The 26,586-nt window shown below is 40.0% G+C and overlaps 1 protein-coding gene across 7 annotated transcripts in view; it reads right to left on the bottom strand.

Moving 5' to 3' along the window:
- Positions 1–26,586, bottom strand: part of LOC106095634 (5-hydroxytryptamine receptor 2A) — a 149,999-nt gene that overhangs the window by 41,030 nt on the left and 82,383 nt on the right. For all 7 annotated transcript variants that reach the window (XM_013262911.2, XM_013262913.2, XM_013262910.2 and 4 more), the window contains one exon: positions 23,189–24,718. In XM_013262911.2, coding sequence (XP_013118365.2) covers positions 23,189–24,587 — 1,399 coding nt within the window. In that variant the 5' untranslated portion in view covers positions 24,588–24,718. The remainder of the gene's footprint in view (positions 1–23,188; positions 24,719–26,586) is intronic.

Raw genomic sequence — 26,586 nt, 5'->3', positions numbered from 1 at the left:
ACTAACCCCCCAATGCTAAGTTGGAGGTTATCATAAAAGTTTCTCCTGCCAAACACATAGTAATGTACTTCAGCCCCATTGTGCTTTACTTCAACACTCATTAGTATCATTATCATAAAATACGAAGAACATCAACTTTTTGCTGCTGGAATGGACAAATGAGAAAAGTGCCACATTAAATGCTGTTGGCAAAAATTAGCTCTTCATTAAGGGGTTTTCTTTCGTTTGTGGTCTATTAAGACACTCACATGAGCAATGTTGTTGTATTTTTCAGATGCCATAGATATTAACATACAATTAACGCAGCTACCTACACATGCATATTTGTACTTGAATGCGTCCCGGCAAACATTTTGGATTGTCAAACAATCTTCCGTGAATCTTCTAGATTAAGGTTACGGACGAGCTCGTCTAAGAGTCGTAGACGATTCCACCGTCGTGAGGATTTGTGGCCTCAAAAGAATTTTCAGGAAGAGTGTTCAGCTAGTCTTCCACATGAGTTACTAAAGAGGAAGTCAGAAGAGTCTTGGAAGATCTTAGAATCGTGTGGACGAGTAATAAATGAATGTGTTGGAGGATTAATAAAATACTCTCCGGGAATAGTTGCGCATAACTCTACTGGGCGAGTAACAAATAAGTGTTATGGAATATTTATTAAATATGGTTTTAAAAGAGTTGCACGTTATTCGGTTAGAAGATCCAAAATAGCATATCAACATTAAGTTGTTCATCGAAAACTTCGAAAAAATTCAAAACAAAAATTTTTTTTGCATTAGTTGTAACTTGTTAAAAAATTTGTTTTTTGCATTAGTTGTCATATTCGCCATACTAAGTACCAATTGTCATATAAACCAAGTGAGAATTCTGTTTGGTGTTGTGGAAGATGTCCACTCAAAACAAAACATCGAATAACATAATTCAGTGCAAGTCCTAAACGCATCAGTCATGAAAATAAAGACAATCGCGAAAAGTTAACCCAGGCGATTTATAAACAAATCTTCTGGACGATTATAACACAATGGGTGGCTCAATAACCGTCGCGAAAAGTTGCTAAAACTTCTGCACATCCAATGGATTGTCCAATGATAACCTAGAAGAGTGTTTCGCGAGTCATATGGACGATTATAACGCAATGGGTTGTAAGAGAATCGTGACGAAAAGTTGCTTTAACATCCGCACACTCAATAGATTGTCCAATGCCATCAAAGAAGAGTGTTTTGTGACTTATACGGAAGAACAATTGCGTAAACAGCTCCCAGAAGATTGTTATATTTATTACGGGGACGAATGCTCTTCCAAAATTATAAAAAAATGTTTGCAGGGGTATGTGATGTGAGATAAGTATACATCTGTAAGCATGGTCATGCATATGTATTATTTGTAATTATTTTTGCTTTTTGGGAGAGCGCCTTCTTTGATCTGTCCATAAAGGCAGGGCTAAGCATTTAGGAAATCATCCTGCCTGTTGGCTTGGCGGAAAGCCAAAGCATAAAATCAAAAGTAGGTAATGATGCCACGAAATTTCTTTATAAAACAGGATTTGGGCAAACTTGCCTAATTACCTCATGCTTGAAGTTTTTGTTGCAATATTTAGGCCTATGTTTATACCCACGGCCAAAGGACGGAGGATTATTCTTGTCATCCCGTTTGCCAAATAATGAAATATCCTTATTCGTCAAAGAGTTCCAATGTATGCTCTTTATGCACAATATTTTGTTAGCTTTGTTAGTAATAATTTTTTGTCTGTTTAGAGCTATGCGTGTTCAATATTTCAATAGATATTGTGGTTTAAACGGCAAATTTTATTAGCTAAAATGTCAGACCAAGTTTTTCCTAAAACTATAGCCTTAAGTTTGGTAAGATAACATTTATGTCTGCTTTCCCATCTACATAGGGCTAAAACTGTCATTTTAGCAAAAAAAAAAAAAAAAAATTGTTTTGAATATTAAGTTAAGTTGAGTTTAGATTTTTATACCCACCACCGTAGGATAGGGGGTATATTCTTAGGGGGTATAGTCATTCCGTTTGCAACACATCGAAATATCAATTTCCGAAACTACAAAGTATATATTTTAGAATCGTCGTAAAATTCTAAGACGATTTAACGATGTCCGTGTGTCTGTCCGTCTATCCATATGTCCGTCTGTTGTATCAAAAATTGAGATATTGAGCTGAAATTTGGCACAGATACATCTTTTTGATATACGCTGTTAAGTTCTTGAACGGACCAAGTCGGACCATATTTGGATATAGCTGCTATATAGACCGATTTTCCGAAGCCCATAAAAACGTTATTTTTTATCCGATTTTCCTGAAACAGTGAGTAGTTTAAGGCTTCCCGAAAACTGACCCAAATATGGTTCAGATCGGACTATATTTAGATATGGCTACCATATGGACCGAAATTTGCTGAAATTTGCAACATTGGGTTATTTTAAGCCTCCCGACATCAGACGTAAATATGGTTCAGATCGGGCTTTATTGAGATATAGCTGCCATATAGACCGATCTCCCGATAAAGGGTCTGAAGGCCATAAAAGCTTTAGTTTTTTTCCAATTTGGCTGAAATTTGGAATAGTGTGCAGTTTTAAGCCTCCTAATATCCGATCCAAATATGCTACAGATCGGAATATATTTAGATATAGCTGTCATATAGAACGATCTACCGATAAAGGGTCTGAAGTCCATAAAAATTTTATTTTTTAACCGATTTCCTAACCTAACCTAACCTAAAATTTTATACAGTCAGTTATTTTTAGCCTCCTGACACCCGACCTAAATATGGTTCAGATCGGACTATATTTAGATATAGCTGTCATATAGACCGATCTGCCGATAGGGGGTCTGAAGCACTTAAATGTTTTTTTTTATTACCCGATTTCGCTGAAATTTGAAACAGTGAGTAGATTAAGACCTGACAACATACGACCTAAATATGGTTCTGATCGGACTATATTTAGATATAGCTGCCATATAAACCGATCTGCGAATAAGGGGACTGAAGCCCATTAAAGCTTTATTTACTATTCAATTTCGCTGAAATTTTAAATAGTGAGTTTTTCTGAGCTTCACTATATCCGACCTTAATATGGTTCAGATCGGTTTATAACTGGATATATCTGCCAAAAAGACCAATATTTTGTTCTGCAAAATTGAATAGTGACATGTATAATAGACCACTCAATGTCCGTGCAGAATTTGGGTGCATAAATTATCCAATTTTCACCGGATTGTGACGAAAGGGGATTTGTTTGATATATACCCGAGGTGGTGGGTATCCAAAGTTCGGCCGGGCCGAACGCCTTTTTACTTGTTTTAATATTATAATTGTGATATTTGTTTTAGAAAAATGTTTAGATTTTTTGTCAGACTTCTGTTGGGTAAATGTCAGATTTATGTTTTCGTCAAACCTCTTTTGTTTGTGCCCATTTGGCTAATGAACATGAAATCCATTATTTCGAAAGGACATTTACTTTTAGAAATTGAAAGAGCAAAATGTATGGAGATACTTTTGTTAGTTTTCGCTTTTGCTTTCACACTAAAACCACTCGCTTAAATTAAACACTATTCTCCACGGATTCGCCATCGTTGCGTTAATGTTCCCCTGAACAAGGCCGTTTTCACGCATTCACTGCTATCTCCACTGACCCTTTGGTATAGCCTACGATTTGTATCATTGAGATCCATCATCAACAAAGGGCCCCCTCACACTCAGGCTGATAGGCTTAGAGTGCTTGGCGACAACAAAGGAACCCCAGGATATGTTCATTGCCATTGTTTGCTGAAATTTAAGCCTGCTGTTTACCTGCCGTCTACAGATGAATGGTGGTTTTTGGTTGTTGTGAAAAAGGTCAAAAGTCAGTGGTGGCAATGCCTAGAGGCAAATCATTTTTGGAAGTGATAATGGGTCTGGGAATTCATGTTCATTGTATGGCACTGAATCAATGTCAACAAGAGTGTTTATCAGTGCATACGACTATCCTTCCTTCAACAAAAAATCCCTCCAAGTCTTATAAAGTTTTCATGGGCAAAGGAAAATTTAGAATGAAGATGAAATACATATGCCTTAGTGTTGGCATAAAATCGAATTTCTTCTCAGCCAACTATAATTCATAGAAATGTCATAAATATCAATCTCCTGACTCAAGATGTATTTATTACGCGATTTCTCTGAAATTTGGCACAGAGATTTGTGCTTACTTACATTCAAAGAAATTTGTTAGTAAAAAGCAGCAAAAAAGTTTGCTGTAACAATAAGAAATCTGCTAAAAATGGAACAGCAGTAATTTTTTGCTAAAACAGCAATCACTTTGTGCTGTTTCCAGACAGCAAAACAGAAAAAAATGCTTCAAAAAGCTGTTGTATTGCACACTATCTTTTAGTGCTCAAGAATTTTAGAATACCAATTTACCAAACCTTCTACAATTTTTAAATGACTCCAAATAGCAGCAGACAAAATATATACTGAAATCATATTTATGCTTTTAAACAAAAAAACTATAACCTCAAATAACCAAAAATCTACATTAATGAATAGGAAATGCCCTAACGACCATTTAGATGCTAAAATTTTTGAAATTTTTTCCTTCAAAGGTAAACTATGAGATCGGTCCAGATTTGGCTGCCATATGGACCGAATCTCCGATTTAGGGTCTTAGGCCTATAAAAGCCACATTTATTATCCGAATTTGCTGAAATTTGGGACAGTGAGTTGTCTTGGACCCCTCGACATCTTTCTTTAATTGGACCCTGATCGGCTCAGATTTGGATATAGCTGCCATATAGATCGATTTCTCGATTTAAGATTTTGGGCCTATAAAAGGCGCATTTATTGTCCGATGTCGCCGAAATTTGCGACAGTGAGTCAAGTTAAGCCCCTTGACATACTTCTGCATTATGGCACAGATCGGTTTAGATTTGGATATAGCTGCCATATTGACCGATCTCTCGGATTTAGGTTTTGGGGCCATAAAGGGCGCATTTATTGTCCGATGTCGCTGAAATTTGAGACAGTGAGTTTAGTTAGGCTCTTCGATGGCGTTCTTCAATTTGGCCCAGATTGGTCTAGATTTGAATATCTGCCATATAGACCGATCTCTCGATGTATGGTTTTGGGCCCATAAAAGGCGCATTTATTGCCCGATTTCGCCGAAATTTGGGACAGTGCTTTGTGTTAGGCTCTTCCAAATTTTTCTGCAAATTGTCCTAAATCGGTCCAGATTTGGATATAGCTTAGCATATAGACCGATATCTCGATTTAAAGTCTTGGCCCAATAAAAGGCGCATTTATAATCCGATTTCACTGAAATTTGACACAATGACGTATGTTAGGCTTTTCGACATCCGTGTCGTATATAGTTCAGATCGCTCTATATTTGGATATAGCTACCATAAAGACCAATATGTTGTTCTATAAAATTGAACAATGTCTAAATGGGAACATATGGTCTAAATGGGAACATATTTTTATATAGCTGCTATGGGGCATAAGGTATGCATTTTTCACCGGATTTTGACCAAAGGTGGTTTGCACATATACCCGAAGTGGTGATGGGTATCCAAAGTTCGGCCCGTCCGAACTTAACTTCTTTTTACGTGCTTTTTTTCGATTTTTCAAGTAAATTTAAATTATTTTCTATTTGTTTTGCCTTGAGAAATTTGTATGCTTCTAGTATGGGTAATGTTTGATCGCCATGGCTATCTTCTGATTGTTGCGCAAAATTGTGTTGCCAGGTAAAGCACTGCGTATGAGGCTTTAAATCTCAATCAACAGCACTAGTCCTCAGGCATTTAAGAACTTCATGGAATTTCGTTGATTGACCCTTGAACCCCCACAATCGTTTATTATGTCTTTAGTAGTTAAGTGTCCTTCTAGGCAATGACCATTTAATTGTAATTCAACTGCTGCCCTCGCATGCAAGGCACCAGGTGACTGATTTTCACTGCAAGCCAATCCATAATTGATGTGCCAGTGGAACAGGAGTTTTGTACCAAATTTCTCTCGTTGCGCCTAATACCCTGAGCATTGAATGATGCCAAAGTGGATTTGAAATGCTTCAGCCATACCATAACAAGCAATGATTGGTTAGTTGATCCTGACAACACTTAAGTATCCTTTGTGTTTCTGTCTCAACGATGCTCAAGGCCGCTCTACAATGAATGCCACCACCATCTATTCCAGGCAATTTAAAAATACTGCCGTCGAGATCAATGCTTCCATATTTAGGCCCCAAGTGACAGTAATTTCTTTGAACTTTGTCCAAGTGGCTATGATTGGTTTTCTGTGAAATCGTATTAGAAAATTGCCGCTGCTCGAGTTGAAATTACTTGCGACTATTTGTGACAGCCATGACAGACAACCAGTCGCTCCTGCCCAAAGAAGGAGTTTCGAGGAGCATGGCTCCAAAATTCTGGCCCTGTTTATTAAGGCAGCCAAAACGTTATAAATTCATTTATTCCCATTACATGGAACTCTTGTCAGATGACTCTGTAAGTGCGATGATATATTACGAGTGGGGTGGCGCCATGGTTGGGCCTAGGACATTTCGGCAGGACACACGCTGCGTGTGAGGAATCCACAAATGAACATTTATTTGGCTGCTGTCGTATGTCACCGTAAACTGTGCCACAGGACCATAAATAAGAATAAACATGGAAGTGAGCTCTCCAAATGGAATTCATACGGAAATACAAACAAAGACTGACTGACTGCCTAGCAAAGGCAATTTACACGTGAAAGCTATTGAATGCTCATTGTTGTCATGCAATCCCAAAAAATGCTTCTTTACAAACAACAATGGGCATGAATTTAATTAAACACCATTTCCACCAATGTTCTCGATGGGTTACTGTAAATGTTAAACTGACATTTCTCGGCTCTTCGCGCTGGATATAACCGAAGCGAGAAAGCAGCCATGAAGTTGGTATTTTTAACACTCTAATTGAGTCATTATAGGGTTTATAGCCGACACTTCAACCACCCAATGTCCCATACAAAAACCCTCCACATTGACATATTACACCACCAATGTAATGTGGGTATTTATTTTGGGAGTAGATAGGGTCCAAGCATCCACCACCCCCAACAAACGACTCCAAACTTACATGTGGACCAATTCGTATTAGATAAAGGGATATCAAACGCAGACATCGCTTGAAATACCTTTGAAGGTAAAGGAGTATCGAAGGCGACTTTGTAGTAAACGAAGATATGGTAGGTGTTGATTTGTCCTTCCCGGGTCTTTTTCAGGATTTGGCGCAGTGTGAATATCTGGTCCAGGGAGGAATTACCAGGTCTAAATCCGCATTGATAGGGCCCAATTATCTCATTGACTTTAGGTTTTAATCCTTCACACAGTACGCTCGAGAGTATCTTGTATGCGATGGGGAGGAGACTTAATCCTCTGTAGTTGGCACATTCCGTCTTGTCTCCTTTCTTGTGTACGGGACATAGTATGCTGAGGTTCTGGCAATCATCGGGTATGCGTTCTTCTAGCCAGACTGCGCAGATAAGCCGATGCGTACGCCTTATTAGCGTGTCGCCTCCGGCCTTAAATAGTCTTTCCATTTCCTTTATCTTTCTGCGGAATAGACGTTTCTCCTCTCTCCTTTTCTCCCGATACCTCTCCTTCATCTGGAGCGTTGCTACTGATTGCAGGGTTTGCGGCAGTGTGAATATCTGGTCCAGGGTGGATTTACCAGGTCTAAAGCCGCATTGATTGCAAATTTTGCCCATGAACATTCCACTAAGGAACAGGGGCAAACTTCTCACATATCAATGAGTGCAGTGCTCTATATGCCGCATTCTTGGCTTCAGTAGCATCTCGACACTCTTGGTCGTACCATGGGTTTCTTGGAGGAGGCTTCCGGTAAATAAAAATCTACCAGAAAGATTTTAATATCATGGGCAGCGTTCATATTCTCTCTCTAGGCGCTCGTAGAAAATATCCTTGGTCTGCTCGTCTTTGTCTTTCGTCGGGGCATGGGCACAAATAACGCTGATTTTGAAGAATTTGGCTTTTATGCGGATTGTGGCTAGCCTCTCATCTACCGGAGTAAAGGTGGAGACAAGGTGTTTCAGTCTCCGACTAACCACAAATCCACAGCCAAATTCATGCCTCGTGTTATGGCAGCTATAATATAGTTCGTCGCCGTTTGGTGTTGTAGTGACGCCATTCCCAGTCCCGGCGTCATAGGCGAACATGCAAACCTCTGCGCCACGGTTGGGCCATGATAGAAACTCAAAAATACGAAGTTGGTATTGAATTTTGGTTTCAAGTACGTGGGAGCCTCCCCAAGGCTCAAAACTCCCCCCACCCCCCGGGCGGATATATAAACCCCTCGGAAGTACAAATTTATTGCTCTATTGAAATCCACCTATGAAATTAGAATTCCATAAACATTTTATTTTAAAGGGTGTTGTTGGCTATGCAGTAGAATTCCATTTAATTGCCTACGTATTAGAGTCGTAGTTAATGGCATCGAGTTGTGGCATGAAACATGTCACTCTGCCATCGTCTACTTCAAAATCCTATTTTATGTGGCAAGAAAGGACGCGTTTTGTTTGTTTTGTGCCAACATGGCATCAATAATCTGTCGCCAATATTGACTTTTCTATCAAAAACAGGCACACACACACACACACCCACACCCACACATGTGTATGTTTAAATTTACATTTTATTGGTGCGTAATGAAATTTTTGCTTGCTTGCACTCGACCCCCACTCCAGACTTTGCCAGACTTGGAAACAAATGGCAGCCACTCTGTCGAACTGGGAATAGTCAATATTTTCCAATTGAGCATGTCACTGCATCTCCTCACTGGGGATTTCAAAATTGAATCGTTTGCTATGCTACTAAACAATATGTTACGAATGCCAATTTTCCGCAATTGAGTTCGACTGCGTTGAGTAGTAGGTGTGCTGCCGCACCGCCAGCCAATGCAAATCGAAGGGCATAGGAATGAGAAGTAAAAGCAAAAAGGAAGCGTTTGAAATTGGCAAAAATAAAGAAAAGCGCTCTGCTCCGACTCTCTTTCTCACTCTGTTTTATGTTGCCAATTTTGTTTTCATTATTTTGCTGCAGCTAAAACAAAAAGGTTCAATTTACTTAAATTGGCTGGCTCTTGGCCAAAAAAATAAAAAAAGGCAAAGACAACAAAAACATTGGGAATTTGAGAATAAAAATGTATTTCCCTTTTTGTGCTCCCGCTGTTTTCAGTTTTTTTTTCTTTATTCATTTTATTGCAGTGGCTCGACTCTGGTTGTTGGCTGTCAGCCGCCTTCTAACCAAGTGCTGACAGGACACCAGCACCACAACTACCAGGCGGCACAGAGCCTTCATATGTAAATGTAAGTAAATCTGTGACGATGTGAACACATGCACATGTGAGTACGCCAATTCCATATGATGGGGATTCCAAGTGGAGGGGAGCCGCTTTAAATTTTTTCCATTTCACATGAAGAAGGCCTGCAGTTTTAGCCAATATTTGATATGCCTATGGGGAAATAGCGATTTTGCAAATAAATTCGTTTCTTGTTAAGAAGAATTCTCTAATCGAAAAATAACATTTTCATTGAAAGCAATTCGAAATTTTCTTTCTTTTTTTTTTTGTAAGAATGAGTTCATGCGAAACTTGGGAACTTCCGCATATGCAGTGGTATTGAAGACTGACAGACAGACGAACACATGTATATTGGTTGGGAACAACCATGGCACTATCAGCTCACGGCGCTCAAGGCCTAGATTCAAATTCTCTATAAAGAGTGGTCAATAAGCCCAACGGCGTTCAAACTTGGCTTTCAAAACAATAGGCCATATAACTCAGCCAAAACTTTAAAGGGCCAGCACTCATGAGAAAGCAACACCGATGTTCTTTGATGGAATCTTCGTGGAAGTGCCATAAGCCAAAGAACTCAGAGATGACCTTAATTGAGGCCACTGAGAGGCCTGAAAAGGTCTAATATGCAGTTAGAGTCCTAATTTTGTCTTTTCATATTGTTACATTGTGATATATCTATAGATATTACTAGCCGAACCGGGCCCGCTCCGCTGATCCTTCTCTAACTCTCTAATATCTTTTAAGGGTGGGGATACTTCGCCCTGAATGTGAATATCGAATTGGTGCCATTGTAGCATATGTCCGCCTATGACGCTGAATTATTGTGATCTATATATCCATTTGACGGGTTTTGGGCGAGGTGCCCCGAGGCACCAGACTACAACATTAGGAACCATGTTTTGTTTTTGGTGACGGTAGGTTACGTTAGGTTAGGTTGAAAAAGAGGTTGCAGATATTAATCTGTCCCATGCCACTATAGACATACACCTAAGCCAGTAATCGGCTGGTTGTGCGCTCAAACAACTAAAAAGTAATCTTGAAGTAGAAAATTTTAATTTTAAGGAAATGCTTCAACGTCTCATCATCTTCCCCACATGCACTACACATGCTGTCACTTGCCGCTCCGATTTTGCATTACAACATTACAACAAAAGCTATACTGACCTCCTTCTTACTTCCTTTCAGTAATAGCTTCATCCTTTCACGATCCGTATCACCCCATAAAATTTTCGCCGTCCTACCGACTGTTTCGCTGTTCCACAGCGTTACATGCGTTTGTCGCCCACGCGCTTAAGTCGGACTGCGTCGACCCGAAAGGTTTCGGGTTAACCAAGTTTATCGACGGCAGTCCTCTGGCCTTCACTGCCAAATCGTCTGCCCTTTCATTCCCCCTCACACCGTTATGGCCCAGTATGCGGATGCGATGCGGATTTTGCCATCCTCAGAGAAGGCTTTAATCTCATCTTACACTCCTTGGTGACTATAAGAGTGCAAAAAAATTTCGAACGAATCGCCTCACCAATCTCCGAGAAGTGCTTTTTAGGGGAGCGATGACAGTTCAGAAATTTCGACTCAAATATGGATATAAAATTCGTGCAACACTCCCAAAAGCCCTAAAGCACCCCCTAAACTGAACTTCATATGCCCCCAAACACTTGGCCCCAAAATCGGATATCAAATTCGTTTTCTACTCTCAAATACCTTTCATTTGAGTCCTATATTGCCATAATGGGTCAAATAACCCATTTGACGTATCTTCAGGAGGAAAAGCGCCACCTGGACTTGAACGCAAATTTTATGTCATATTGGTAATCTACTCCTAAATGCCTTTCATTTGAGTCTCATATAGCCATGGTCGGCTAATATGTGTATTTGGGGGTATGTGGGGGTGGGGCGATCTCCCATTACTTGGACCTAATTTTATATGCCATATTTGTAATCTAATGCCGAATACTTTGCATTTGAATCCCATATTGATAATAACGTCGAATATATCTGTTTAGAGGAGTTTTGGGTTGGGTTAGATACGATATTCGTTTTCTAGTCTTCAATAGCTTTGATTTGATAACCAACCATTTTTGGTTTAAGGGGGAGGGACCGCCCCCATCCTATATCTAAACATTATATAATTTTAGGAAAGTCGGTTCAGCCGTTTTCGATTCTACGGAACAAACAAAAAAACCGAGTCCCAAATAGTCATGGTGGGTCATATGCCCATTTAAGGCATTTTTGCGAGGTAGGGTGACCACCTATACTTCGAACTGAGGCTCATATTGACATGAACGTCCAATATGTCTGTTTGGTTGGGGGGAATTTGGGGTTTGGTGCGGCCCGATGGGTACTTAGATCCAAATTTTAATACCATATTTTCTAAAAATAGTTTTTGGGTAACGGGGAAGGTTCTCCTTCCTGGCCATATTTGCAATCTAATCCCGAATACCTTTCATTTGCGTTCCAAAAAATTGCAAATTTTGTCCATGAACATTCCACTAAGGAACAGGGGCAAAGTTCTCATCTATCAATGAAAGCAGTCCGATTCAAGTTTAAGCTCAATGATAAGGGCCTCCTTTTTATAGCCGAGTCCAAACGGCGTGCGACACCTCTTTGGAGGGAAGTTTTACATGGCATATTACCTCACAAATGTTGCCAGCATTAGGAGGGGAATGCCACCGCTGAAAATTTTTTCTGATGGTGTCGCCTAAATTCGAACCCAAGCGTTCAGCGTCATAGGCGGACATGCTAACCTCTGCGCTACGGTGGCCTCCATTTTATTTGCGTTCCATATTGTCATAATCGTCCAAAAAAAAAACTATTTAGGGAGTTTTGGTTTGAGGGTGGGAATGGGAAAATTTTTGCATTTTTTGGCGACGGCTCTGTTAAAACATTTAGTGTAGTTTTGGAGTATATCCAGATTGCCAAAAACTAATTTTTTTCTACATCTTTGGAAGCAAAAACTTTTCTTCGCAGTTTAGCTCAATGATAAGGGATATCCCTTTTTAGCCGAGTTCGAACGGTATCATGCAGTGCGACACCTCTTTGGGTAAAAGTTTTGACATGACTTCTATACATGTGATAGTACCTCTCAAATGTCTCCAGCATTGGGAGGGGAAAACAACCGCTGAACAATTTTTTCTGATTTTATCTCTAGGATTCGAGCACAGGCGTTCAGCGTCATAGGCGGGCATGGGAACCTCTGCGCTATGGAGGTCTCCTAACATACGGCTTCCGATTTTCCCATGAACATCCCATTAAGGAACATAGAAAACTTCTCACATATCAATGAGTGCTGTCCGATTCAAAATTAAGCTCAATGTTAAGTGGCGAACGGCGTGCGGTTTTACATATTTGCCATACCATTTTTTCAAATCGCACAGTACCCTACAAATGTACAAATGTAGCCAGCATTAGGAGGGGATAACCATAGCTGAAAAATGTTTCTGGTGTTCTCGCCAGGATTCGAACCTATGCGTTCAGCGTCATAGGCGGACATGATAACCTTTGCGCTACGGTGGACACATTAGCTCCCGAAATAGCTTCCATATAAATCGATCTTCCGATTCGCATCCTTGAGACTCTAGAGGGCATCATACTATCCGATTAGTCTGAGTTTTTTTTTATGATATCTAAAAGTTATTCAATGAACTTGTCAACTACGCTCCATTACTTGTTCAATTTTCAAATCGACACCATGATACGTTATGACATTTTTACATTGACAGCATCTTGTGTATCGTTCTATGTGTGAGTTTACAAACTGTCATTCGTTTCAATGGTATTCATTTTAGATTTTATTTCATGTTAGTCTGTGGCATGTTGCTCGTACCATGTACTGACTAACTACCACTCTGCTAGTTTTCCATGGCGTTTGCAGTGACTGCAAACAATCAACACCATGTGGGAGCTTTCCAAGAATAACCATGAAGCAGATATTTCACCAACACAAGTGTAAATTGATATTCAATGCCATTAGAGAGTTTTTTTTTCCTGTAGATTGGTGAATTGATTTTCTTTGCTTGCCACAACTGTAAAAGGGTTTTCATTTACAACACAACACTCGATGCTTACTCAAAGGATAATTTGTCCTCACTATCGCCTTACGAGCATACCAATTGGAATGGTTTGCTAAAAGCATATCTTCTCACTGATTTAATTGACTGCTGATATTCAAAGATTGACATGAATACCTACATTGGCAAAAGTTTTCCATCCAAAAGTTTATCCATATTTTCCATCAATAATACATTATCATTATCGAATACATATTTAATCAGATCATAGATTAGGTTTGGCAAACTCCCATTCTGAGCGTACATGGACATACTTTGTGCATAGACTTTGTATTCTTTTCATTTCCCAATAATGCTTCTGTCAGTTCATGTGGCCAATGTAAAGAACTTTTATCCCTTCCTTGAGAACTGAGACTGCTATAATACAATACATACCTACTAAACCACAACAGATCCATAGATACACACACACACTCACAGACAATACCTTAATGCTCAGAGATACTTTTGCCCAAAGTTACTGCTGTTGAAGTATCCACAAAAGAATTGCAGTTCGGTCCATACAATGCGTAGTAGTATGTCCAGCATACGATTTGGAGTGTATAAAATTAATAAATATTTATGGCAGTCCATAAAAGACTAAGGCAGCAAACAATGCCTGTCAAAGGGGCTATGTAAAAGGAGTGACTAAAACTGGAGTAGAGTTAAAAAAAAAAAATTCAGCAAGGAAAGGCAAAAGTCGAACGGTGTCCTACAACTGCCTTATAAGTGCAAATTGGTCGATGTTATTAAATCTAAATCTGAACGGATTCTGGCATAGGTTTCAGATAGGCAATTAAACAATTCATATCAAATTTCGGACAAATTGTAGTGACTACTGCTTTATACATGAAAATCGGGGGTATATATGCTTTGGAGCTATATCAAAATCGGAACCGATTTTGATGAAACTACTGGAGATTTACAGATGAGTATCGTAAAAAATTTAGTCTATGGCCTGATAGGAGTACAAAGGGCGATAAACATATATGGGCGCTAAATATTTTCTTCCAATCTTAAACGGCTTTGTCTTTACGTACTAAAAGTGATCTGGGACAAATTTGGTAGGATGAAAATTGTGATCTGTTTTTCAAGCACACAAATTAACAGGGACAAAAAGATAGACGGATGAATAGATAGATGGACAGACAGACGGACGGATGGATGGGCAGACAAGACAGGCAAATAGATAGATAGACAGACATACATCCAAATTTGAATCGGTTTAGATGAAATTTATCAGAGGATTTCAGAGTAAAAACGCATAAAGTTCGGTCGTACCAAAGTTTGCACACTCACCACCCTGGATTTAATAATCAACCTATTTTGTTAAAATTCCACTACAATATCCATAGTTATACCTAAATAGGGGCTGGTCTGGATCATATTTGATTCACTGAAAAAACTAATGGTTTCAGCAAAATCAGGCATTTATTCCGGATTTTATATGATTAAGAGCCTAAATTGGAAGCGTCTTTATAGCTGCTTTATCTAAATATAGTCTGATCTGAACCATATTTGGTTCGGATGTTGGGAGGCTTTAAACAACTCACGATTTCAAATTTCAGCTAAATGGGGTATTACATAAAGCTTTTATGGGTTTCAGACCCTTACTCAGCTGATCGGTGTATAAGACAGCCATATTTGAATATCGTTCGAGCTGAACTATATTTGGGTCGGCTGTCGGTGGCTTCAAACAACTCACTATTTCATATTTCAGGTAATCGGGTAAAAAATAAAGCTTTTATGGGCTTCATATCGTTTGATCGGTCTATATGGCAGCTATATTTAAATATGATCCAATCTGAGCTATATTTGGGTCAGATGTCAGGAATCTTAATACAACTCACTGTTTCAAATTTCAGCGAAATCAGGTATTAAATAAAGCGTTTATGTGTTTCGGACCTTTCATCGACAGATCGAAATATATGGCTTCTGTATCCCAATATGGACCGATTTGGCCCGTTCAAAAAATAAACCTGCGTGCAGCAAAAAGACGTATCTGTGCTAAATTTCAACTCAATATCACAATTTTTGAAGGCGGTAGCGTGATTAAAACAGACGGACGGACAGACGAGCGGACGGACAGACACACGGACATCGTTAAATCGCCTTAGAATTTTACGACAATCCGAAATGTATATACTTTGTGGGGTCCGAAATGGGTATTTTGATGTGTTGCAAGTGGAATGAGTAAATGAATATACCCCCTATCCTGTATTGGTCGGTGTAAAAATCTATTAGCGTTTTAGCACACAAACAGTGATATTTGGAAAATTTCGTAATTACTGATTGACAAATGTGATCTGTACCTCGATTACAAAGAAACGATGTACAGAAAGGATACGCGGACGGACGGACATGGTTAAACCAAAGCAGAAAGAATTTATGAGTCGAACCATATACTGCATCACAGACTAAGAAGTAGTGCTGGGTTCAGTTTTTGTCCTAATGGGTAGCCCACCTCGAAAGTTAAATTCACTCGGAGGACAGTCCGGCCCAATGTGAAACCCTAGCTAAAAGAAAAGAAGAAAAAAGGAAGATCTTTTGAAAAAAGTCATGATGATGAAATACACTGGCAAACAGGGAGACGACGAGATACAATGATGAAAAATACAAGAATTAAAGGAATAGAATAGGTAGCAAAACCCCCCATCCACCACGCGAATACTCCCAGCAGTTTAAGCCTATACTCACTCAAGTATTTATTTGCCAAGTGACAAGTATTGGTGCTTCGGGTCTACGAATGGATGGCAACGTGTTGAAAATCTCATCACGTCCCATGTCGAATAAAATCCGCCTTATCCACGTATCTGAGGAGACTCCCCAGAGACATATCCGCAAGTCCGCTGAGATAGGAGAAGAACCACCTCTTTAGGATAGAAAGCCTATGCCCTTGTAGACCCGGACATGAGTAGAGCAGGTTTTCGATCGTCTTCTCCTTATCCACATCAAGATATAGTCCACAGTAGTCGTTGTGCTGGACCGCCATATGGCCTATTTTTTATGTTTGTTTGTTTGATCCGTATAGAATCAAAAACGGTTGGTCTGGAAGAAAACATAGGCTACATAATTTTTTGATATCGGGAGGGGGCGGACGCTCCCCTTTACCCCATAAGTACTACCCAAAAATAAAAGTGGACCGATCGGGATAATATGGGATTCAAATGAAAGGCATTCTAGAGTAGAGTACGAGTTTCATAACAAAAGTTTGGCCCAAGTACCTGGGGGCCGCCCCAGCCCCAAAAACCCCTTAAAATAGGTTTATTTGACGATCATGACAATATGGGACTCAAATGAAAGGTAATCGGGAGTAGATTACGAATATGGTCAGGAAGTAAGAATAGGCTTTACAATTTATTGGTAACGGAAGAGGGCCGACCCTCCACCATTACCCCAAAAACACCACCCAGAATAAAAAGTGGACCGATAAGGACAATATGGGTATTAAACGAAAAGTATGCGGGAGTAGATAACGAATCTGACATACAAATTCATGTCGAAGTATAGGGCATTACGCCACGCCTCAAAAAACGCCCAAAATGGGCACATTAGCCAATCACCGAAATATGGGACTCGGTTTGTTTGTTCCGTATAGACTGAAAAACGGCAGAACCGATTTTCTCGAAATTTTCACATATTGTGTAGGTTGGTCTGGAAGGAAACATAGACTATATATTTTTCGGTATCGGAAGGGGGACGGACCTTCCCCCTTATGGCAAAAACACAACCCAAAGTCAAAAGTGGACCGATCGGGACAATATAGGTATTAAATGAAACGTATTAGAGAGTAGAATACGAATATGGTATTAAAATTTAAGTCTAAGTCTGGAGTAGATTTCGAATCTGGCATACGTAATCAGAAGTATAGGGGGTCACGCCACCCCTCAAAAACGCCATTAGACCCATTATGACTATATGATACTTGGCTGAACCGATCTTCTTTAAATTTTCATAGATTGGGTACTTTTGTCTGGAAGGAAACATAGGGTGTATATGTTTTAGATATCGGGTGGAGGCGGACCCTCCCCCTTACCCCAAAAACGCCACCCATATCCTAAAGTGGTTCGAAGGGCACAATAAAGGTATCAAATGAAAGGTATTGGAGACCAGAAAACGAATATGGTATTAAAATTTGGGTCCAAGTACCCAGCGTGCCCGCCCCAACCCCAAAACTTCTCTAAACAGATATATTCGAAGTTCATGTCAGTATGGGACTCAAATGAAAAGAATTAGGCAGTAGATTACAAACATAGCATAAAACATTAGGTCGAAGTAATGGGAGATCGCTCGCCCCTAAAAATCCCCAAATGGGCTTATTAGCCGACACCGACTGACTCAAATGAAAGGTATTAGGGAGTAGATTACGAATATGACATTAAAATTTGCGTTCAAGTCTAGGTGGCGCTTTTCCTCCTAAAGATACGTCAAATGGGTTATTTGACCCATTATGACAATATGGGACTCAAATGAAAGGTATTTGAGAGTATAAAACGTATTTTATATCCAATTTTGGAGCCAGCCAGCCCCAAAACACCCTCCAAACGGTTCATATTTACTGGCCATGGCAATATCGGGCTCAAATTTAAGGGATTTGGAAGTGCAGAACGAATTTGATATCCATATTTGAGTCGAAATGTCTGAGGTGCCATCCCTCCCCTAATGAGAACATTACCCTAAGGAAGAACATTATCACCAGGATCCGAGAAGGGGCAAATTCTCACACATCAATGATTCAAGTTTAAACTCAATAATGAGGGATTTTTTTTATAGCCGAGTCCGAACGGCGTCCCGCAATGCGACACCACTTTGGGGAAACTTTTTTACACGAAATGACCATGCATGGCATTGTACCTCGCAAATGTCGCCAACATTAAGAGGGGATAAACACCGCTTTGTCCAATGTTCTCGCCAGGATTCGAACGCGTTCAGCGTCATAGGCTACAATGGCACGAATTCAATAGGCGCAGAGGAAAGGGCCTGGTTCGGCTGCTACTAAAAAAGTTAAAATCACGGTATCGGTTTATATAGAGCAATATCAATGCATGTACCGATTAAAACCAAATTTAATAAAGTCAGTTGGATACCGTTAGAGAAATCATTGCATATAATAGCCTAACCAAATTAAAACTGCGCCCTATGAAGGCTCAAGAAGTGACAAGCTAAAGCGTGCTAATCTCTTTTGATTTGACTTCTGGAGTCCCTAGAAGCCCCAAGTTTTTGAATAATTTGGCTCTAATTTTTACAGGGAGTATTTTGTAATGACCTTTCCTACTGATCTATCGAATTAAAGTCTTGAGCAGCTGGAATTGTTATCCGATATGGCTAAAATTTTTGCTCTGATTGGTTTATTATGACTTCTAACATCAATATCGGTCTATAAACTTTCATAGGTTATAGACCGATTAATTTTCTACGGCCCCTAGAAGCACATCTGTTTGCCAGATTTGGCAGAAATTTGGCAAGTAAATTACATATGTATATGCCCTTCAGGTCATTTGTATAAATGTTTAGTAGAATCCATGGTAGTGGATTTCCAAGATTCGGCCCGGCCGAACTTGGCACGCTTTTACTAGTTATCAATCAATTTCTGAATTGAATTGGGTGTGGTCGGACGTTAAGATGCGAGTAAATTCAGCATACAGAACAACAAATTTCTGTTTTTACATTCTATCATTCTCCTTTTGTTTCAAACAACACCCACGCATAATTGCCCGTTAGTTGTGGCGGCTTTTAGCCAACATTTTGTGGGTGTGGGTATGACATTACATGGAAAATACTTTCATTATTCTTTTACTTCGCATCATATTTCAAATGAGCCTTACAAATTAATTTGCCAACATTCGACTCTCGTTTAGGTGCCAGTTCCCTGCCGTACAAAAGACTGAGAACCTAATCATGGCCATGGTGGTGGTGGAGCAAGAGATTTTATTTGATTTGATTTTCTCCCATGTCCTTAATACCCCAGAAAAAAAGGTAGACAATCTGGTGGCACACATACCAGTGCCAGTACCTTGGTAGGGTTTAAGGCCACCTACAACATATCGACTCGAGGACATTGCATTGCATTTTTATGGGCTTGTAATTTTTGGCACATTCACATTTTCCGAGATGATCCTATAATACGGTCGGTCTCTGTCTTTGCCCGAAATGTGCGAAAGTGTGTCATCATAATCATTTATTTCTCCTAAAGCCTTTGCCTAAGGCTTAGCTTAGCTTGACAAGGCGGGGAAAGAGAGAGGCAAACAGCCTCTTTTTTTAATAACATTTGTCCAAATGGCATTGTGTGTGTTTTCCCATACATCCATTCATTCATTCCGCCAACCAAGTTGATATCGTTTAGGCCTATTTGGAAAGCAATTCGAAGGGAATTTGTCATGAATGGAATCAGAGGACAGCCATAACCCCTAAAGTAGCCTTTGTCTGTTTGGGGTTTCTTTTTTGGCTCAAAGTTAATGGAGTGCTAAAATACTGCCTTTCCTTGAGAGAGTGGGAGGGAGGAGAATGAATGGGTCTGTCTTTTGAATGAAATTGAGGTCGACAAGTGTTGGCAGTGCTGCCTGCACTCAAAGCGTTGTCATTGAGAGGACAATAAATTCATTTTAAATCGATAATAAACTCTTTAATTTGTTTGGATTTCTCTTTTGTTTTCGATTGGCTCCAAATGGAGAAGCTGTCATTCTTTACTTTCTTCTCTTTCCCATCGCAGGCCCATTTGTTTGGCAAATCCTGTTTGGCCTGTGCGCTTCGACTTTCTTGACACTAAAGCTAAAGGAGTTGCCAATGGGTCCGCATGGTGATTTAATTTATTTCACATTTCACTTGAATTTGCATTAACCATTGCTTTTTATTTCCCAACACTACGGAAGTTGGCCTTTTTGGCGAAAAAAAACGATAACAACGACAAAAACAACATCAATGGCTTAAGCTGTAGCAAATATGAATAAAATTTGTAACAAAATTGAAAGGTATTTTTTTTTCTCAAATTGTGTTTGTTTTTTGTTTTTTTGTCAAGGGTTAAGGGGCTCAAGGTTGGTTGTTGGTTTGGCTGATCCAGTGAAAAGGCGTTAAGCATATTTGACAGCGTAATGAATTCGGAAATTTAAATTAGAAACGAAAGTAGGGTGTTCCCGTCAAGCCTGAGAGAATTTAAGTGCTTAAAATGATCTCATAAATATTAAAAAGCTTTTCAAATCGCCGAATTTAGGCGATTGTATATTTATCCTCTACGCCTCCCTGTTTTGTTAACAATGCCGGCAATAATAGCCTTTTCCCAGAATGTTGCTAAAACCAATGGCCCAATATGGCGTGTGTTTGTATAGCCTATACCATTACTGTGGTACGGGGTATAATAATTTAGTATACGGATCCATACGGAATCACTTTCTACATTGAATCACCTTCCCCACAGGAGGGCCGGTATACCAATCTAGGCATTTCTTTTACAACATCTCGAAATATCGATCTGAGACCCCACAAAGTACACATATTTTTGATCGTTTTGATTTCTAAGTCAATCTAGCCATGTCCATGTCCATATGTTTGCTAATTTCTACTAGAATCCATGGTGGCCAGGTCGAACTTTTTGCTAGTGACTTCAGAGCATTAGGAATTTATTAAACAATCTTCTCAAAATTTTGCACAACATTTTCCCTTACTACTACCACAAGTCTGTTTGTTTGACATCAGGTGGCAACACCGTTTGCCAACCAGTCAAAACTTTTTAAAGAACAACGAGAAACAGGCGTTGTGTTCGGCCGGGCCGAAATGCCCACCACCTCGGGTATATATGTAAACCACCATTCGTCAAATTTAGTTTTTGTGGTTAAAGAATGAACTGCAACATACGCCACAACTGGAGGTATGATGCTGAAACCATTTCGACTAAGAAATTCTTTCTGATTTTTGGTTTGTTATGTCCGTCTGTTGGCTTATCCTTCTTGTACCGTTTGTCAGTTTATCGTTTTTTTATACCCAACACCGTAGGGTAGGGGTCTCGCCAGGATTCGAGCCCATGCGTTCAGCGTTATAGTCGGACATGCTAACCTTTTAATAGGGTAGCCTCCAAATCTAGACCACACCACATAATTTTGGAATAGTTTTAGAAAATTTCGGCGACATCGGACAGTAATTGCGGATTTTATGGGCCTAAAACCTTAAATCGAGAGACCGTTCTATATGTCAGCTATATTCATATCTGGACCGATCTGTGCCATATTGCAGAACTACGTCAAGGGGCTTAACTTGACTCACTTTCCCAAATTTCGGCGCCATCGGACAATAAATGCGCCTTTTATGGGCCCAAAACCTTAAATGGAGAAATCGGTCCATATGGCAGCTATATTCAAATCTGGACCGATCTGGGCCAAATTGAAGGAGGACGTCGAGGAGCCTAACAAAACTCACTGTCTCAAATTTCAGCGACATCGGACAATAAATGCGAGGGGTCTAACGCAACTCACTGAATCCGAATTTCATCAAAATCGGAAAGTAAATGGGGCTTTTATGAGCCTAAGACCCTAGATCGGAGGATCGGTCTATATGGCAGCTATAACCTAATCTGGACCGATCAGGTCAAATTAAAGGAAGATGTCGATGGGCCTAAGACAAACTTCTCTAATTACAGAAAATTCGGATAATAAATAAAATTCGGAGGACCGGTTTATATGGCAGCGATACCCAAATCTGGACCGATCTGGGTTAAATTGACGAAGGATATCGAAGGGCCTAAGACAACTCACTGTCCCAAATTTCAGCAAAATCAGATAATTAATGTGGCTTTTATGGCCCAAAACCCTAAATCGGAAAAAGGTTCGGCCTTGTTCTTAAGACTCGAATCGGGTGTTTTCGTCAAAAGTCCAGACATCTGGAGCCTGGAGCAGCCGCTCCACCAGTCGAGGTGTCAGTAGCAGACATCATGCTACGGTCTGATACTACCAAATAAGCTGTTGGAGTCCATTCTTAGCCTACTCCTGAGCTCAAGATTTGCTGCTCCACTGGAAACAGCTATCCGTGGATGACTCAAAATTTTCTTCGAATAACTACCTATTACGGGCTACGGATAATTCTTGCGGGGCGAAATAAAAATTCGCTCTCTGCACTCAAAGGTTCAAACAAGCATTATAATAGTTAAACGCATAAAAATACAACAGTTCCTTGGCTAGGTCATGTTATCAGAAAGGATAAAGAAGCTCTAGCAAAGATGTCTTTTGCAGGCGATCATAATAGAATACGCAAAAGAGGAAGACCAAAACTCCGATGGAGTGACCAAGTGAAGAGCGACATCTCGAAACTAGATGTCAGAGTTTGAAGAAGAAGCGCAGAAGATCGAGGCGCTTGGACATCTATTCTACGTTTGGCTAGAAGAATACATCTTCTGCAATGAGCAATTAAAGAAAATTTAGTACGGAGTTTGGTGGAAATCGGTCCAATTTTGTTATTGCTCCCATATGTAAACGACATTTGGAACAAAGGGTTCTCTTTTGACTCTTGAGATTATTGTTGGATTTCATAGAAATCGGTTCAGATTTAGTTATAGTTCTCATACATACATGTTATGCCCGATTTTTACTTTTAAAGCTAAAGATTTGGCACAATGTAGGAGTAGGGTGTTATACAGTTGGCACCTATTGAACTTTGCTTTATTCCTTATAAAATATTTATTCAATGGGCTGACCTTGCCCATTTGTTGTATCATCATGACCTTTAGTCTTAGAACTTAGGTAAACTTTTCTATCATTACGAATGTGAAGGAATTTTGTCTTCTAAGTCTTGTAGGCTTTCAATGATTTTCTACTTACCCAAAAATGCTGGAATAGCTCCCAAAGGCATTACGAACAGGCTAACCAATAGATCAGCTATGGCCAACGAGAATAGAAAGTAATTCGTGACATTCTGTAAGCGGCGGTCAAGGGCCACAGCCAAACACACCAAAATATTGCCCAGGCCACCGGCGAAAATGAAGAAAAGAACGAAGAGGAAACTCCAATCGAATCCTTTGCCTGCAATGGGGGTCATTGGACTACCATTCCAATTGGAGTCATTTGTGGCTTCCGTTAGTGTGGCCAATGATGAATTCAGTGCAGAGGAATTGAGCAGGGATAGACTCCAAGGCCACAAATCCTCAGCAACACCACTACCATTGTCACTCCACGTGGTGTTGGTGTTGTCATAGCTCTGAAAAGAGGTGTTGAAAAGAGTTTGCATGGAACTCTCACTCCAGCCAGGCATTATGTCATGGAAACTCTTAAAAGTGGCCTTGGTAATTTCGGGCAGGTTGTGGAACATGAAACAGCGAACATTATTGCTTATCGTGCCAGCCGTCCTTGCTAGACTTTCGTCGAGAAGAGACGAAGTGGTTGAGGAGGAAGAGGCGGAGGAGAAAAGAGATGATTTGTCGCAGTACACAGTGCCCTGGCATAGGGAGCTACTAAGATTCCCATCACTATAGCTGCTATCATTAATAATACTATCAGTTGTTGCAGTTGTAGTTGCTGTCGTGGTAATACTTGTCATGGTCTCACCAACATCATCGAACAGTTGCTGATGATGGCTATGTTCGCGCGGGCTATATCTAAAGGACATTTGGAATTCTTCGAGCGGTTGTTGCAAATCATCGACAATAACTTTTAAATGCTGCACACACCTCTGCACAAACGATGATGTCTGCTGTGGTGTTGATGTCGTTGGCGTGCTACTGGGGTATGGGAATGGCGAGGGGGAGAATAGTGGATGCAGGTGCTGCTCGGGGGCAGAGGGTGGCTGGTGTGTGTTCGCATATGTCGTTGACAGTGCAGGTGTTGCACTAAGGCAGCTATATGAGGAGGAAGTTTCGAATGTTTCAAGTATGCAATGGAATGTGTGGGCCAATGGCTCCTCCCCCTTACCGCTCTCCCCCGCCGAGGATGTGTGGTCGAAAACGGTGTTGACATGATTGTGATATTGAGTGGTTTCTGGCCTTTGGCCTGCCAAAGACTTTGACCCATCACACCATATGTGGGTGATGCCCTTATTGTTGGCACCGCGGCGACAAAGGGTGTGATATAAGGATTCGAAGTTGGTATCGTTGGATTGGTTGATGAGTTCATTTTCTGATGAGGATGTTGCTGCTGACATTGTCGTCGTCGTCGTCGCTGCTGGTGTGATTGTGGTATTTGATGTTGTTGGCGGTCCAAGACCAAGCCGTTGTTGCAAATCCATTTCATTCTAAAGCTGTTCGCCACTCTTTGAATTGTCTGCTGGTCGTCGTCGGTGTCGGTGTCGTTATCGTTGTCGCCTTTGTTTCCAAGTGTCCTTTCGCTTCCACGTACTTCTCACACACTAATGGGGATCTGCAATAGGAAAACCAAAAGAAAGGAAGAAAATAAAATAAAAGCGAATATAAATGAGTCTAGCATTGAAATGGAAATCCTGAGACAAACAATTAAAATGTTTCCCAGATTTATTGCTTTCAGCAATGGCATCTAGATTGGAGTATGGAATCAGCCTTAGCCCCCCCGCCCACGAGCAACAGCAGCAATAACATAATTAATTGCAATCCATAAATCATTCGTCAATTATTTCTTGGTCAAAAACATTAGTTTTATTTTTTTGATTTATGTGGATTTTTACTGGTAGCCCTGCTTCCTTCCCGCCCTCTTGACGCAACATCTGCAAATACCACAATGAAAAGCACATAAAAAAATGAAATAATAAAATTAATTATGCCCAAAACGTGGCTATGAGTGCTTGCGAAAGGATCATTTGCCTTTCATCAAGAAGGATGTAGGGGGCAGGCTTGCCATACAATTGGTTTTTTTTTTCATTTTGACATAACCAAATTAATCACTGGCACTCATTGTTGGCACTTTCCCTTTTAATTTTTTGCAATTTATCATTTTGATGTTCAGTTTTATTGCTTGTCGTCTTGCATGTATTTTCCTAACTAATGAGGATTATTTCAGCCAGTTGGACATGATGATGAGTTCATTATTGATAGACAACAATTGAATGATAAAAAAAACGGACATCTATGATATTTAGCACAAAAAATGGGGTTGTTTTAATAACTTACAGGTAACAAGTAAGAGCGTGCTAAGTTCGGCCGGGCCGAATCTTATGTACCCTCCACCATGGAGTAGAGTTCTTTGCGCGGTATCTCTTTTTAGGCAACCAAAGAACAATGAATAAGAATTGTTATGCCATTGGAGTTGTATCAAGTTATGGTCCGATTCGGACCATAAATAAATTTAATGCGGAACATTGTAGAAGTCATTGTGTAATATTTCAGGCCATTCGGATAAGAATTGCGCCTTGTAGGGGATCAAGAAGCAAAATCGGGAGATCGGTTTATATGGGAGCTATATCAACCCATAGATCGATTCAGACCATATTGGATACGTATGTTGAAGGTCATGAGAGAAGTCGTTGTACAAAATGTCTGCCAAATCAGATAATAATTACGCCCTCTAGAGGCTCAAGAACTCAAGATCCCAGATCGGTTTATATGACAGCTATATCAGATTATGAACCGATTTAGCACAGTTGTTGGTTATCATAACAAAACACCTCGTGCAAAATTTCAGCCAAATCGGATGAGAATTGCGCCCTCTAGAAGCTCAAGAAGTCAAGATCCAAGAACGGTTTATATGACAGCTATACCAGGTTATAAACGGATTTGAATCATACTTAACACAGTTGTTGGAAGTGACAACAAAACACCACGTGCAAAATTACAGCCAAATCAGATAAGAATTGCGCCCTCTAAAAGCTGAAGAAATCAAGACCCAAGATCGGTTTATATGGCAGATTTAAACCGGACGGACATGGCTAGATCGACTTAAAATATTTTAGACTATATATACTTTATGGGGTCTTAGACGCATATTTCGAGGTGTTACAAACAGAATGACGAAACTAGTATACTTCCATCCTATGATGGAGGGTATAAAAACACATTAAATTAGGCAAAAAAAAGAAAACGCTTATTGGATTGTATTCGGTATGAGAATAGAGTGAAACCGGGCACTGATTGCGGCTTTTATAGGCCTAAAAAACTAAATGGAAAGATCGGTCTATATGTTCCGAGAAGGATTATATTCGGTTCAACTATCGGGGAGCCTACTAAATGTGCCAAATTTCAGAGCATTCGGCCAATAAATGTGGCTTTAATGGACTCATGACCCTTAATTGGCCGATCGGTTTAAATGACAGCTGCATC

Source organism: Stomoxys calcitrans, chromosome 2 (assembly GCF_963082655.1).
Source record: "Stomoxys calcitrans chromosome 2, idStoCalc2.1, whole genome shotgun sequence".
NCBI lineage: Eukaryota > Metazoa > Arthropoda > Insecta > Diptera > Muscidae > Stomoxys > Stomoxys calcitrans.
Note: the sequence above shows the minus strand (reverse complement) of the source record. Positions and strands in the feature narration are given on the sequence as shown.